General features: G+C 37.0%; 2 protein-coding genes across 2 annotated transcripts in view; both read right to left on the bottom strand.

Moving 5' to 3' along the window:
* Positions 1-15,732, bottom strand: part of IPO11 (importin 11) — a 244,545-nt gene that overhangs the window by 58,794 nt on the left and 170,019 nt on the right. The window lies entirely within an intron of this gene.
* Positions 5,156-15,309, bottom strand: LRRC70 (leucine rich repeat containing 70). The gene is made up of 2 exons (XM_064272399.1): positions 10,026-15,309; positions 5,156-9,547 (listed from the first exon to the last, which is right to left on the bottom strand). Exon 2 carries the CDS (start codon positions 9,534-9,536, stop codon positions 7,635-7,637), a length of 1,902 nt encoding a protein of 633 aa, XP_064128469.1. The 5' UTR covers positions 9,537-9,547; positions 10,026-15,309; the 3' UTR covers positions 5,156-7,634.

Genomic DNA, 15,732 nt, shown 5'->3' with positions numbered 1-15,732 from the left:
TTTCTCTTTGTTAAAGCCATCCACTTGTGGTATTTCTGTTATGGCAGCACTAGATGACTAAGACACTGTGCTACATAAGTCAACTCCCTCTCTGGCTTGAATTACTGCATAACTTTGCAAATGAAGACGTTTCTATTCTTGGCTTCCTCTAATCCATTCTCCAAGAACAGGCCACAATACTCTTTGATCACATCTTTCTCTTGCTTGAGAGAGCAAGAGTTATACCTTTCAATAGCTTTCCATTACACTTAAAAATCCAAACACCTAATCATAGTTTACTCAGCCCATCTTTACCTGATTCCTGCCTACTTCTTAGACCTCATATAACGCCCTTTTCACCACATTCACTACTCTCCAGCTACACCAGCCTTCTCGACACTTTCCAGGCTCAGGGCTTTCATCTCAGGGGCTTTTTATCTGCCTGATGTCCTCCTCCTTGAATTCATCTAGCTAGCTGTACTTGCAATTTGTGAATAGTTTAATTCTAGAAGACAATGTACAAGGAGGCTTGCATAGCCAATAAGTAGATTTGAGGAGGATAAGGGGTTTTGAATATCAAATCAAGAGAAAACTTCACTAGAATATAAAAGTTTTGCTCCTCAGAACCTCAAAGAAAATGCAGATGTATGTATTAAGGCTAGAAAAAGGAATTTCGCAGAAGGTATCTGGCAAAAAGTAAGAAGGTTTTCCGAAGTCAAAGACCCAAACTAAGAACAGGGTGACGTTTATGTACTGAAAACCCAAGACACACAGGAAGAAATGCAGACAAAAGAAACAAGGAAGACAACATATATATAATGTCCACACTATTCAGTCTCAGAAAACTACTTCCTACTAAAATATAGTGTCCTCTACTGTATCACATGGAAACCCTGGTGGCGTAGTGGTTAAGTGCTACTACAGCTGCTAACCAAAAGGTTGGGAGTTCGAATCCACCAGCCTCTCTCTGGAAACTCTACAGGGCAGTTCTACTGTCCTACAGGGTCACTATGAATTGGAATCGACTCGACGGCAACCGGTTTGGTTTGGTTTACTACATAATGTGATGCCTCAAAACATTGGAAGCAATGAAAGGAGATTCATCTGGGCCAGCAGCAGGCATACTAAAATTCATCTCATTTATGCTGCTTTCACCAAAATGATTCTATGTTAATTCACTGGTCTTCCTACATTATAAGTGTGTAGCTACAAGAGCCTACCAACTTCAGCAAAGTGTAGAGGGTAGAAGACAAGTGGTAGAGAATATATTTAAAAAAAAAAAAAAAAACTATGCTTAAGACAGTACAATAATGGTATAGACAAAAATTGGGCCCACCACCTTGTTTGTTGTTATTGTTTCCATAACCATGAAACTAGTTAATAAACAATTTGAGAACACCGCTACACATCCCTCCTCACTCGTTTAGAAGTGATAAGTCCAATAACAAAAAAGACAAATATAAATTTAATGAGAAATGAAAAGGGTCTTCTCAGAAGAAAAATAAATTAAGATACTATTAAGTGGGAGATGGATACAAATAAAGTCTAATATGTAAACACAGAGCCTTCTGTTTTGTTCCACAAAACCAATTCTTCCTCTTAGTCAAAAGGAGAACATCATAGTTCTTGAAGAAAATGTTCTACCTTCTACTTTGGTGAGTAGAGCCTGGGGTCTTAAAAGCTTGTGAGCAGTCATCTAAAATACATTTAATGGTTCCATCACATCTGGAGCAAAAAAGAATGAAGAAAATCAAAGATGCCAGGAAAATACCAGTCTAAAGGCAATGGGTCATGTGGTTTATTAATCTAAACCACATGACCCATTGCCTCCATCAGCCTGAGCCCAGAAGAAATAGATGGTGCTACCACCACCAACTGCTCTGACAGGGCTACAACAGAGGATTCCAGACAGAGTGGGAGAAAAACATAGAGCAAAATTCAAATTCACAAAAAAAGGCCAGACTTACTGGTCTGACAGAGACTGGAGGGACCTTTGACACTGTGGCCCCGGGACACCCTGCTGACTCAAAACTGAAACCAGTCCCGAAGTCCACCTTTCAGTCAAAGATTAGACAGGCCTACTAAAAAAAACAATACATGTGAGGAACATACTTCTCAGTACAATCAAGTATAGGAGACCTAATGGACAACACCTACCCAAAAGCAAAGATGAGAAGGCAGGAAGGGACAGGAAACCCAGACAAATGGACATGGGGGAACTCAGGGTATAAAGGGATAGGGGGAGAGTGCTGACACAACGTGGGAATTGCAACCAGTGTCACAAAACAACTTGTGTATAAACTTTTGAACGAGAAATGAATGTACACTGTAAACTTTCACATAAAACATAAACGGGAACCAGACAAGGATGTCCTTTATCACCACTCTTATTCAACATTGTGCTGGAGGTCCTAGCCAGAGCTATTAGGCTAGAAAAAGAAATCAATGGCATCCAAATTGGTAAGGAAGAAGTAAAAGTATCTCTATTTGCAGATGACACGATCTTATACACAGAAAATCCTGAAGAATCCACAAGAAAACTACTGGAACTAACAGAAGAGTTCAGCAGAGTATCAGGATACAAGATAAACATACATACATACAAAGAATACTTTGTTGGTGTATTCTTCTACACCAACAAAGAGAACTTCGAAGAGGAAATCATCAAATCAATGATAAAGAAGATAAAATACTTAGGAATAAATCTAACTAGAGACGTAAAAGACCTATACAAACAAAACTACAAGACCCTACTGCAAGAAACCAAAAGAGACCTACATAAGTGGAAAAACATACTTTGCTCACAGATAGGAAGACTCAACATCGTGAAAACGTCTACTCTACCAAAAGTGATCTATAGATACAATGCAATCCCAATCCAAATTCCAACAGCATTTTTTAATGAGATGGAGAAACAAATCACCAACTTCATACAGAAAGGGAAGAGGCCCCAATAAGCAAAGCATTACTGAAGAAGAACAAGATGGGAGGTTCCACACTACCTGATTTTAGAAGCTATTATACCGCCACAGTAGTCAAAACAGCTTTGTACTGGTACAATAGATACACAGACCAACGGAAGAGAAGTGCGAATCCAGATGTAGACTCATCCACCTACGAGCAGTTGATGTTCGACAAAGGCCCAAAGTCCATTAATTGCAGAAAAGACAGTCTCTTTAACAAATGGTGCTGGCATAACTGGATATCCACCTGCAAAAAAATGGAACAAGACCCATACCTCACACGATGTACAAAAACTAACTCAAAATGGATCAAAGACCTAAATATAAAATCTAAAACGATAAAGATCATGGAAGAAAAAACAGGAACAATGCTAGGAGCCCTAATACATGGCATAAACAGAATGTAAAACATAAGTAACAATGCACAAACACAAGAAGAGAAAATAGATAACTGGGAGCTCCTAAAAATAAAAAACATACGCTCATCAAAAGACTTCACCAAAAGAGTAAAAAGATAACCTACAGACTCAGAAAAAATTTTTAGCTATGACATATCTTATCAGGGTCTAATCTCTAAAATCTATAAGATACTGCAAAACTTCAACAACAAAAAGACAAATAATTCAATTAAAAAAAATGGGCAAAGGATTTGAACAGACACTTCACAGAAGAAGACATTCAGGTGGCTAACAGATACATGAGGAAATGTTTACAATCATTAGCCATCAGAGAAATGCAAATCAAAACTACAGTGAGATACCATCTCACACCAACAAGGCTGGCACTAATCCAAAAAACACAAATAATAAACGTTGGAGAGCTTGTGGAGACTGCAACACTTATGTATGGCTGGTAGGAATGTAAAATGGTACAAGCACTTGGCAATAGATTTGGTGCTTCCTTAAAAAGCTAGAAATAGAACTACCATACAATCCAGCAATCCCACTCCTTAGAATATATCCTAGAGAAATAAGAGCCATCACACAAATAGATATATGCACACCCATGTTCTCTGCAGCACCGTTTACAATAGCAAACAAATTCAAACAACGTAGATGCCCAACAACAGCTGAATGAATAAACAAATTATGGTATATTCACATAATACTACGCAACGATAAAGAACAACAATGAATCTGTGTAACATCTCACAACGTGGATAAATCTGAAAGGCACTATGCTGAGTTAAATTAGTCACAAAAGGACAAACATTGTATGAGACCACTATTATAAGAACTAAAGAAAAGGCTGAAACACAGAAAACATTCTTTGATGGTTAGCAGGGTGGGGAGAGAGGGAAACGGATATTCACTAACTAGGCAGTAGACAGCAATTATCTCAGGTGAAGGGGAAGACAACACACAATACATGGGAAGTCAGCACAACTAGACTAAACCAAAAGCTAAGAAATTTTCTGAACACAACCAAGCACTCTGACGGAGAGAGCAGCAGGGGCAGTGGTCTGGGGACCATGGTTCAGGGGACATCTAGGTCAACTGGCATAACAAAGTTTATTAAGAAAATGTTCTCCATCCCACTTGGTAAGTGCCGCCTGTGATCTTAAAAGTTTGCAAGCAGCCACCTGAGATGCATCAATTGGTCCCAACCTACTTGCTGCAAACAAGAATGAACACCAAGGACACGAGGAAAATACGAGCCCAAGAGACAAAAAGCGCCACATAAACCAGAGACTTCATCAGCCTGATACCAGAAGTACTAGATGGTGCCCGGCTACCATCAATGACCACCCTGACAGGGAACACACAGCAGAGAATCCCTGATGGAGCAGGAGAAAAGTGGGGTGCAGACCTCAAATTCTAGTAAAAAGACCAGACTTAATGGTCTGACTGAGACTAGAGGAACCACAGAAGACATGGCCTCCAGACTCTGCGTTCACCCAGAACTAAAACCATTCCCGAAGGCATCTCTTCAAAGATTAGACTAGAGTATAATAGAGAAAATAATACTCGTGAATAGTGTGTTTCTTAGTTCAGCTGGGTACACTAAATGGGCAGCTGCTGCCTGGAGGCAGGCTGAGAGGGCAGAAAGGGAGAGAAGCCGGCTGAATGGACATGGGAAACATGGGGTGGAAAGCGGGAGTGTGCGCTCACATTATAGAGATTGCAACCAGTGTCATGTAACAATATGTGTATAAATTTCTGTATGAGAAATTAACGAGCTGTACCTAAAGCCCAATAAAAAAAAAAAAAGAAATAGACTCTGTATCTAAAAACATCCTTCTGAAACACAACCATTTCAGTTGGAGCCTATCTATCCTTGAGTGCACTAATGAAGAACTTTTAGTAAATGCTAGGGAAACACAAAACTCTTCAGAAGAGTAAGCTGCTTTAACTATATTAATCCAAAATGCTACTTGGTTTTAACTTTGCTGTTCTGTTCAAGGCAGAATTGTCCAAAATGTGAAATAATACAGAAATTACAGCAGAAAATTACTATGTACACATTATTTCAGATAGATTTTATCCTAAATAAACTTTCAAATATCAAATAAAAGTGAAATGTAAGCTGGCTAACATTTTGAAAAAGGGTGGCTGTTGACAGAAACTTAAATGAGCACTTAATATTACAACTATGGCTCCATGTATAAAACCAAACCCACTGTCATTGAGTCAGTTCTTACTCACAGCAATCCTACAGGACAGAATAGAACTTCCCGTCGGGTTTCCAAGGCTGCCATCTTTATTGAAGCAGGCTGCCACATCTTTCTTTCGCTGAGTGGCTGGTGGGTTCAAACCACAGCTGAGCACTTAACCACTGTGCCACCACTGCTCCTTTAGCTCCATATAATAAGACTGAAGTTTTCTAGTTAAGCCTAAATCAATTAGAAGTTCTATATAAACACAGAAAACATTGTTGAATTTCTAAATTGCCTTTGAATTCGGGTGGAATTCTGTTTTAGGATCAATACTTTGCTATATGGGTTTTTCCGAACTTCCAATAGTCAGCTATGCTGCTACAAAACATCTTTAATAGGAAGTGGTTTAGCTGGTGAGGAATGGGGACGTAGAGGCGTGTTCATTTACCTCATATATTTCTTTATTGTTTCAATTTTTTCAATGAACACACACTTCTGGTAATTAAAGAAAAAACTTAATTGGAGTTGTGGGTAGTGGGGGTAACAGAACAAGGAAAAGAAATTATTACAAATGCCCTTTGAGGTAAAGCACACAGCACAACCTCTTCTATAATAAAATGAGTACTTTAAGTTGAAATAGATTTATTTAAAAGATACTCACGTTTTCTGCTAATTGTGACTTAGGCAAGGGGCACAACTTAAAGCCAGGTGGAGAAAGGTAGAGCGTTGTGTTAAAACTTTTGTATGGGAGGCTTTAATTTCTCTTTGCAGTCTCTGAGGATGTCTCAAAACCACTCCTCAGCCCCTTTCAGTTTTTCCCTCTAATACCTTAAGGTAGTAGTTTTCCAAGTGTGAAAGCATCATTTCCAGCAGCATCAGCAGTAAACTTATTAGAATTGCCAAATCTCAGGCCCAACCCCATATCCACTAAATCAAGTACTCTGGGGGGTGAGAGGGAAGCAACTGGTGGCTTCCAGGCGGTTCTGAGCTTGATAACCAAGTCTTACGGTACAATAGACAACCTAACACCTTCTTAAAAGCTTTTGTTTCATAATACAAACTGGATTATTACTACTTGGTTTTAAACACTCCCAGATTGTTTCAAGCTAATTTTATATGGATAGTAATAACTTTTACTAATACAAGTTTCGGGGAATAAGGAGGGCAGACACAAAGACAAAAGATAATAATGTTTACAAAGAAATCGTTAATATATACCTATGGTTCAGGTCAGTATTAATGGATCAACAAGCCTAGGCACTTACTATACACCTAACACTCTGAAGAATGCTATACAAGTAAAAAATCTATACTATTCAGGAAAACATTACATCACTTCTACAGCTTCAATTCCCCTCTATTATTACCAATTTTACTAACATAAGATTCTCCACTGAGGCTATTCACATCTCCTGGGGGTCGTTCAGCTTCTACCACAAGTTCTTCCCCAGTTACCATCTCCCAAAATCACTGCTCAAGTGGTTGTTGTTCCTGTTGTGAGCGCATCATCTACTTCTGGTATTTTGGGCAGAAGAAAGTTGAAGAATTACTGACCTTGACCAGGACAGACCTCTCTCCTGAATTTCTGCCTATCAGTCATTTCCACTTAGAGATGCTAAGGAACCTCAAATTCAGTAGATCTAAAATGGAACTCATTACCTTGTCCCCACCCAGACCCCAACACCTAAGCAGCAGTACAGCATGGCATCTGGAGACAGATGGACTTGAAAGGGTCACATGCCTGAGAATTTGATACAGTTACTCATTCTCTATCTTCCGAGACTTCCTTCCCTACAAAATGTAGACAGTACTACCTTACAAGCCTGTTAAAAAATTAAATGTGATACTTGAAGTGTTTAGTATAGTGCTTGCTTACACAGAAGTGTTAGCCACTATTATTACTTAATGCAGTGCTTGCCAAAGAAAATATTTGCTGAATGAGTACACTATTCGCAAATTATTAAAAACATATATTTTAATAATGATATCATATAATTCACTATATTTACAAATAAAGTGTTTACTTCTCTAAGGAGGCTCCCATTTTGTTTATACCCATAGCACTGAAGTTTCCTTATGGCCAACGTTTAGCTGAATTATAATGCAGAATGTTCAAAGATAACGACCTGTGCCTCGCTTTCTGGAACAATTTGTTTATGAAGTTGAGTTTGCTCCAAACCAGGACTTTCTAAAGAGTTTGGGGAAGCGTTACAAACTGAAGCTGCTACATTATAGCTCGCTGACTGATAAAAGCTGTAGTATTCAAGCCTACTTTCCCCTGAGTTTTCCGGTGCTTTTAATTTTTGCTTAAACTGAACAATCTTGTAGATCAGAAAAATGATAAAAACACAAGCTAAGACGAAAAAGGCTAGCAAGATGTCAAAAGCCTCATTCAACTTTTCAACTTCTTGTGTACAAATTAGAGATGTTTTTCCTGATACCGGTGCAGCATCACTTGATAGAGCACTGTTTTTTTCCAAGTTCAAGTTAACAGAAGAATTAAGCTGTTTTTGCACAGGTAATGCTGCAGTAGTTTCTAACGGATTACCAAAGGTATTCTCTTGAAAAAATCTACTGGCAGGTGAAGTATGAATTTGTTCCCAAGAAGTAATGCTCTCAGTCTCAGTATTTTCCAAATGTTTCCCATTTGTGGTTACTTTATGCCAGGCCATCATTAATGCAGTGGTCTTGTGATGAATATGAAGAGATTTTACAGCCCAAGTTCTGGATACATTTGTTGAAGATGTAGCACAATTTGTAAAATCAGTCCACTTAATATAATGCAATGCTCTGCCACGCATAGATGGGGGATTCTGACAATAGATGTTTAGAGTAATGGCTGAAGACACTAGCCAGTCTCGAAGGCCCAAGAGTTTGCAGTTACATTCCCAAGGATTAGAATTTGCCTGAAGATGAGTCAATGAAGACAATGGCATAAGAACCTTAGGGTGTAAATCTGTAAGATTATTAAATGACAAGTTAAGGATCTTCAAAGAGGCTCCCATGTTTTCAAATGTATCATTATCGATGTTGATTATTCTGTTTCTATCTAGCTGAAGGTGTATCAAGTTCTTTAACAAACTAAATGTGTCAGAATTTAAATTTTGTAAACCATTATGACTTAAGATTAAATGTTTAAGATTATTAATTCCACTAAACCCATGCCTGGTAACATTTTTAATTCTTGCATTTTTCAGGAGTAGATACTCCAAGTTGACAAGTCCTTTAAATGCAAACGGCTGTATTGCTTCAATATGGTTATGAGACAAAGAAAGTCTTTTAAGACTCCTAAGTACTCTAAAAGCATTAGATGGTACTTTTGTTAAGTTATTACCTTCTAGAGACAAACAATCAAGGTTCTCAAGATGTTGAAAGCCTGAGTCTGATATCCTCAAAATTTCATTGTTTGATAAATCAAGTATTCGAAGAGCAATCATACCAACAAAGGTACCACTCCCAAGGACGGTGAGGCGATTCCTTTGTAGATTTAAGTACTGAACTGAAACGAGATCATTAAATACTCCTCTTGGAACGAAAGATACTTGATTAGACTGTAAATATAAATTACGAAGGTTTGAAAGGCCCTCAAACATTCCAGGATCCAAGCGTTTTATAAAATTATCATTTAGATATAAGAAATATAGATGTTTCAATTCAACAAAGGCTTTTGGGTATACATACACAATACCAGAATTATCCAAATACAAGGCTACAAGAGAATAAAGTCCTGTAAATTCACTTTTGCTTATATGTGATATATTATTTCCAGTCAGATATAGAAAAACTGTACTTTCAGGAAAATTCTTGGGAACACTTGAAAGGCCTAAATTACGGCAGTTAATTTGTCTCCCAGTGCAGAGCTGGCACACAGACGAACATCCAAGTATCTCTTTATGGAACAGTAACACAAGATAACAGGTAACAAGTAGAAACAGTCGTAGACAAGGCAGAGAAAACTGTAATCCACACATAGCCCTGTTCTTGGTTTTTCTGTTCATATCAGAATTGGCTATAAAAAGAGAAGGTAAAACTGTAAATCATCAGAAAGTTCTTAGGTTGAAAGTTTATAATAACAGATTTTCTGTATTCTATTTTGTTTTTATTATCAAGAATACTAAATATCATAAATCATATTATACTGATAACAAAAAATGAGGGTTGGCATATGTTCTAGGATTATTAATACCTGTTAACTCAGTGTTTGACAAAATGGTAATTCAAATTTAATGAACTATAAAATAAAATGTATGCTGAGTTAACTTAAAATATTACAACTGTAACAAAATGACAAATGATGATGTAGGGATGAAAGTCTGGATATGTCTTTACCAACACAGATTAAAGACAAATATCAATTAAATAACATTACAATTGGTGACACTACAAATTCATTATACAACAAAGTAAGCTTTCTTTAAATTACCATTTTTTACCAAAACCAAATTGTTTTTTATTTCAGCTAAAAGTTCGTATTTAAATAATCTTACCAACAACAGGAAAGTCATCGTATTATCACTCCGCTGATTTAAGCACAAAATTTCTTTTTAAATCTGCTAAGCGACATTTCTAAGCCCCACTTCTTTCTGTGGCACTGTTGATTTCCACCCCTCCCCACTTTTTTTTAAGTCACAGTTTGCTCAGGAAACACCACTCTTCCCATTGGTTCCTCTACAGTCAGTGTGTAAAACAAGGTTGCCATGGATTCAGGAAACTGAGAGACAGGAAGTAATTTTATCTATGTTTCAAAAGTATTGTTGAAAGGAAATCTCAGGAACTTTTTTTTTTTTTCCAGAATGCAGCTAATTTCAGCTTTCCTAATATACACATCTAAATATCTCTTATAATTTTAAAAATAAATGATTTTTTAAAAAATGGAAACCTGAAATTTTTAAGATATTCGGAATAAAAAAAACTATGTATATTGAGTAAAAAAAGGAAGTTGGAATAAGATGTGCATAGAGTAATACAATTTTTGTAAATTATAAAAATGTATAAAATATATATTGTTTCTTATACATACTGGGACTTCAACTTTAATGACAAATTCCTTTAAAAAAAAACGGGGGGTAGCAAATACATCAGGGAATTGAAAGACGTAAATATGAATCTTGTTTCATTATCCTCTGTGCTCTTTTTCAACTAATTTTTAGGTATTAAAAATACTGACTACTACAAATTAGCATTTTAATATACAGCAAATGCCTTGTTAGTAGCCATCAAGTCAATTCCAACTCATATCGACCCTTAGAAAACCCTATGGGGCAGTTCTACGCTGTCACATGGGATCAATATGAGTTGAAATCAATAACAATAATAATATAATTGTATACAGAACTCCCTTTTGATATTAAAGTACTTTATTTCACATCCAGGCAACAATTAGTTTAGGTTATAATGTAAATTATTTTCATATTTTTTCCTGTAGTACCCAGCACTAACTTTCTAAGACTAAAAAAAAATCAAAAGGTACATTTAAGATAACACATCTTTATCAAAATGATTTACAATTTTCACAACTCCCGTTTGTGGCTGGCTACTACTATTTTATGGATAAAGAAACTAAAAAACAAATGACAGAAATGGCATGAATTAAAAGTAAAGATGGAACAGGTTTCTCAAACCCATCTTCTTTCGTATGTTCAGTAATACACAAAGTGGAATGAAGTACATCCAATGGATTTTTCAAATGAATCATTCAACTTTTAAGAGATTAAGAAAAACATCAGAGAAATGGTCTATCAAAATCAAAATTTGAAGGGGAAAACTACAAGGTAATAAAATCAGAGATAAAAAAAAAAATAGAACCTCACATAGGAGATGAGAGAACAGGAATGGGTTTGTAAACTAGTGAATATAAATGAGCCGTGCACACTGTAATTGAAGAAAAACTACCGTGATCTTAAGACGCTTTTATCTGAATATCATGAAATAAATAAGGGAAAAAATATTTCATTAGCATTGTCATTAGTTAGGTTCTTGTAAGTTTTTCTTTCTTTTATTATTTTAAATGATAAACTAAAGAGAGTCCAAAGAGTACCCAAAACTTACTGCCTCTAAATAGATTCCAACTCATGGCGACCCTACAGGACAGGGCAGAACTGCCCCCATAGGGTTTCCATCTTAGCAGAAACAGACTGCCACATCTTTCTCCTGCAGAGCAGCTGTTGGGTTCAAGCTGCAGACTTCTGGTTACTAGCCAAGCGCTTAACCACTGTGCCACCAGGGTACATTAAATTAGTACAAGGGTAACTAATTTAAAAGGAATCAGAAATTGGCTAGCAAAGCTCATTAAAAAAAAAAAGTACTCCTAGAAATATTTATAAAGGAGGCAGGGATGATTTAAATGTGGAAATAAATAACACAAAAGATGGAACCTCAAGAGAACCATGGCAGCCCCAGAGAACCACTTTAGCTTTTTTTTCTTTCTTTTGTGGTTGCTATTTGCATGAGATCATCATTTTTCATTCTTTTAGTCTCCAACTATTTGTATCTTTGAACCTGTAGGCAACGTATAGATCTTTTCTTTTTTTAAATGCAGTCTGATAATCTCTGCCTTTTGATTAAATTGTTAATCCATTTGCATTTAATGTTATTATTGATATACCCATTGCTGTCAAGTCGATTTCAACTACAGGACAGGGTAGAACTGCCCTATTGGTATTCAAGGAGTGGATGGTGGATTTGAACTGCTGACTTTTTGGTTAGCAGCCAAACACTTAACCATGCACCACCAGGGCACCAAGGGCTTTCCATATACATCTGAATTTATCAGAATCAGCTTCAGGTTTATACTAACTGAATTCAAGTGAGATATAGAAATGTTCCTCCTATATAGCTCTATTCACTTTTCCCTCTATTTGTAGTACTACTGTTACATATATTACATAAACAAATGTTACAAAGCAAACAATATAATTAACCTCCTTACTTATCATTTCTGGTCTCTTCATTTGTTCTTGTGGGTTTAAGTTACTATATGGAGTCCTTTCCATAGTCCAATACAGCTTTGCTCCCATCCACCTTCTCTGTGTTGTTATTAGCACATATTATTGCACTTCTAAATGTCACAGGACCAAAAATGAATTATATATTCATTTACACAACTGAATACATGAATCCATTTTCAAATCGATTAAGAAAAAAAAAAGCAGTATACATTTACACTGCCTTTTATAATTACACAATTAACTTGTCTCGTGCTCTTTGTTTTTTTGTGCATGTGTGGCTTCTAATTAGTGTCTGGGGTTACATGCTTTCACATGAAGAACTTCCATTACTGTTTCTTATGAGTTTGCTAGCAACAAATTATCTCAGTTTTATTTATCTGGTAATGTCTTTATTTTGCCTTTATTTTGAAAGACAGCTTTGTTAGATATCAGGCTGCTGGTTGATGGTGTTTTGAGCATTTGAGTATGTTATCCCACTGCCTTCTAGCCTGTTTCTTATGAGAGGTTAACCGTTAATTTTATTGGGGTTCTCTTGTAAGTACAAGTCATTTTTCTCTTGCAGCTTTCAAGGTTTTCTCCTTGTCTTTGGCTTTCAACATTTTTATGTGCTTGTTCGTGGATCTTACACTAACATTTATTGGTTATCACTAAGCACCCAGAGAGTAGTGAATTTTCTTCCTAATTCTCTGTATTTTTAAAATTTTTGCAATATTCTCATATCACTTTTAAAATCACAAATAAAAGAGATGTTTCAAATAAAAAAAAGTACAAGACAAATTTTTAAAAAGAAACTAAAAAGCCAGAGAATTAGTATTAAAAGTATAAATCTTAACACCTACCAAATGCAACATATTATCATACAGAATAACTAATACTCTTATGTTTCTGGCATTCTCCCATTCAAAAGTGTAAACTCTCACCTACAGATTTTTTTTTTTTAATTTTTATTGTGCTTTAAGTGAAAGTTTACAAGTTAGTCTCTCATATAAAAATTTATATACACCTTGCTATATATTCCTAGTTGCTCTCCTGCTAATGAGACAGCACACTCCTTCCCTCCACTCGCTCTTTTCATGTCCATTCAGCCAGCTTCTGACCCCCTCGGCCCTTTCATCTCTCCTCCAGACAGGAGCTGCCCACATAGTCTCATGTGTCTACCTGATCCAAGAAGCTCACTCTTCACCAGTATCATTGTCTATCCCATAGTCCAGTCTAATCCCTGTCTGAAGTTTTAGCTTTGGGTATGGTTCCTGTCTTGGGCTAACAGAAGGTCTGGGGACAATAACCTCTGGGATCCTTCTAGTCTGAGTCAGACCATTAAGTCTGGTCTTCTTACGAGAATTTGGGGTCTGCATCCCACTGCTCTCCTGCTCCCTTAGGGGTTCTCTGTTGTGTTCCCTGTCAGGGCAGTCATTGGTTGTAGTCAGGCACCATCTGGTTCTTCTGGTCTCAGGCTAATGTAGCCTCTGGTTTATGTGGCCCTTTCTGTCTCTTGGGCTCATAATTACCTTGTGTTTTGGGGGTTTTTCATTCTCCTTTGCTCCAGGTGAGTTGAGGCCAGCTGATGCATCTTAGGTGGCCGCTTACTAGCGTTTAAGACCCCAGGCACCACTCTCCAAAGTGAGATGCAGAATGTTTTCTTAACAGATTTCATTACGCCAACTGACTTAGATGTCCCCTGAAACCATGGTCCCCAAACCCCCGCCCCTGCTACACTGGACTTTGAAGCATTACTTTATTCAGGAAACTTCTTTGCTTTCGGTTCAGTCAAGTTGTGCTAACCTCTCCTGTATTGTGTGCTGTCTTTCCCTTCACCTAAAATAGTTCTTATCTGCTATCCAATTAGTGCAAACCTTCTCCCTCTGTTCCTCCCTCCCCACTCTCGTAACCATCAAAGAACATTTTCTTCTCTGTTTAAACTATTTCTCAAGTTCTTATAATAGTGGTCTCATACAACATTTGTCCTTTTGCAACCGACTAATTTCACTCAGCATAATGCCTTCCAGATTCCTCAACGTTATGAAATGTTTCACGGATTCATCACTGTTCTTTATAGATGCATAGTATTCCATTCTATGAACATACCATAATTTATTTATCCACTCATCCGTTGATGGGCGTCTTGGTTGCCTACATCTTTTTGTTATTGTAAACAGTGCTGCAATGAACATGGGTGTGCAAACATATGTTTGTGTAAAGGCTCTTATTTCTCTAGGATATATTCCAAGGAGTCGCCTACAGAATTTTATATATAACAAACAGTTTTTATATACAACAAACTGGTTATATTTTGGAAATGTTCTGTCTGATGTGTCTAATCACCTTCCAACCGTAGATGCTATTTTGGCAGCTGGACACACAAGCTTGGAGATTAGAGGAAAGGTCAGGAATACGAATATTAATTTGGGCATCATCAGACAAGGAACTGGCTGAAACCAACTAAGGAGTTCAAACAGTAGATACAAAAAAGGTTAGAGGCTGAACCTCCAGCATTCCAAAGTTTAAGAGCTTAAAAATGAAGAAAGATCTAGCTGTAGCAGAGGACAATGAGAGGACAAAGTCACAAAACAAATGAGAAACCAGGACACTGTAATGTTCTAGAAGCCCAGTGAAAAGAAGGTTCTAAGAACGAAAAACTGATCAAATATCAAGTGATACTAAGAAGTAACATTGGGATGGGCCTGAGCACTGACCACTGGAATCAGCAACAGAGAAGAAATTATTAAACTTGACAAGAGTAATTTCAGTGCAATGAGGGGGATAAAAGACTAAATGAAATGGGTTCAGGAAAAAAGAACACATGGCTCTTTTGCCAGTAGAGAAAAGGGACATTACTGAAGTTGAATGTTCAGTCACACTTTTCCTTTCTTCTTTTTAAGTTGAGAAATATTCAGCACATTTTTATGCTATTGAGTAGGATCCAACAGAGAAAAAAAAATTTGATGGGAAAGAGAAAAGGGCAATCACAGGAGCAAAGAACTTTGGAGGGATGGGATTCAATGCACAAGTGGAGGAGACGGCCTTCGCCAAAAAAGGAACAGTTTATATGCTGTAACATCAGAGTTAGCTGAGCTTTTGGGTACAGAGGCAAGTACACTGATACATGAGATAGTGCTCATCTGACTGCTGCTATTTTCGTAATGAAATAAGCAACCAAGTCAATGGAGGAGGTAAGATGTACTGCAAACTTGGAAAGAGAGGGCACCATGTAAAACAGACGATTGCAAGAATAGGTAAGTGAGTTCGG

Source organism: Loxodonta africana, chromosome 2 (assembly GCF_030014295.1).
Source record: "Loxodonta africana isolate mLoxAfr1 chromosome 2, mLoxAfr1.hap2, whole genome shotgun sequence".
In the NCBI taxonomy this organism is placed as follows: Eukaryota; Metazoa; Chordata; class Mammalia; order Proboscidea; family Elephantidae; genus Loxodonta; species Loxodonta africana.
The sequence above is the reverse complement of the archived record's forward strand: the minus strand, read 5'-3'. Positions and strand labels throughout refer to the sequence as shown.

Excerpts from the sequence above, each read along its gene's own strand:
- LRRC70 (XM_064272399.1), bottom strand. The coding sequence starts at position 9,536 with ATGAACAGAAAAACCAAGAACAGGGCTATGTGTGGATTACAGTTTTCT.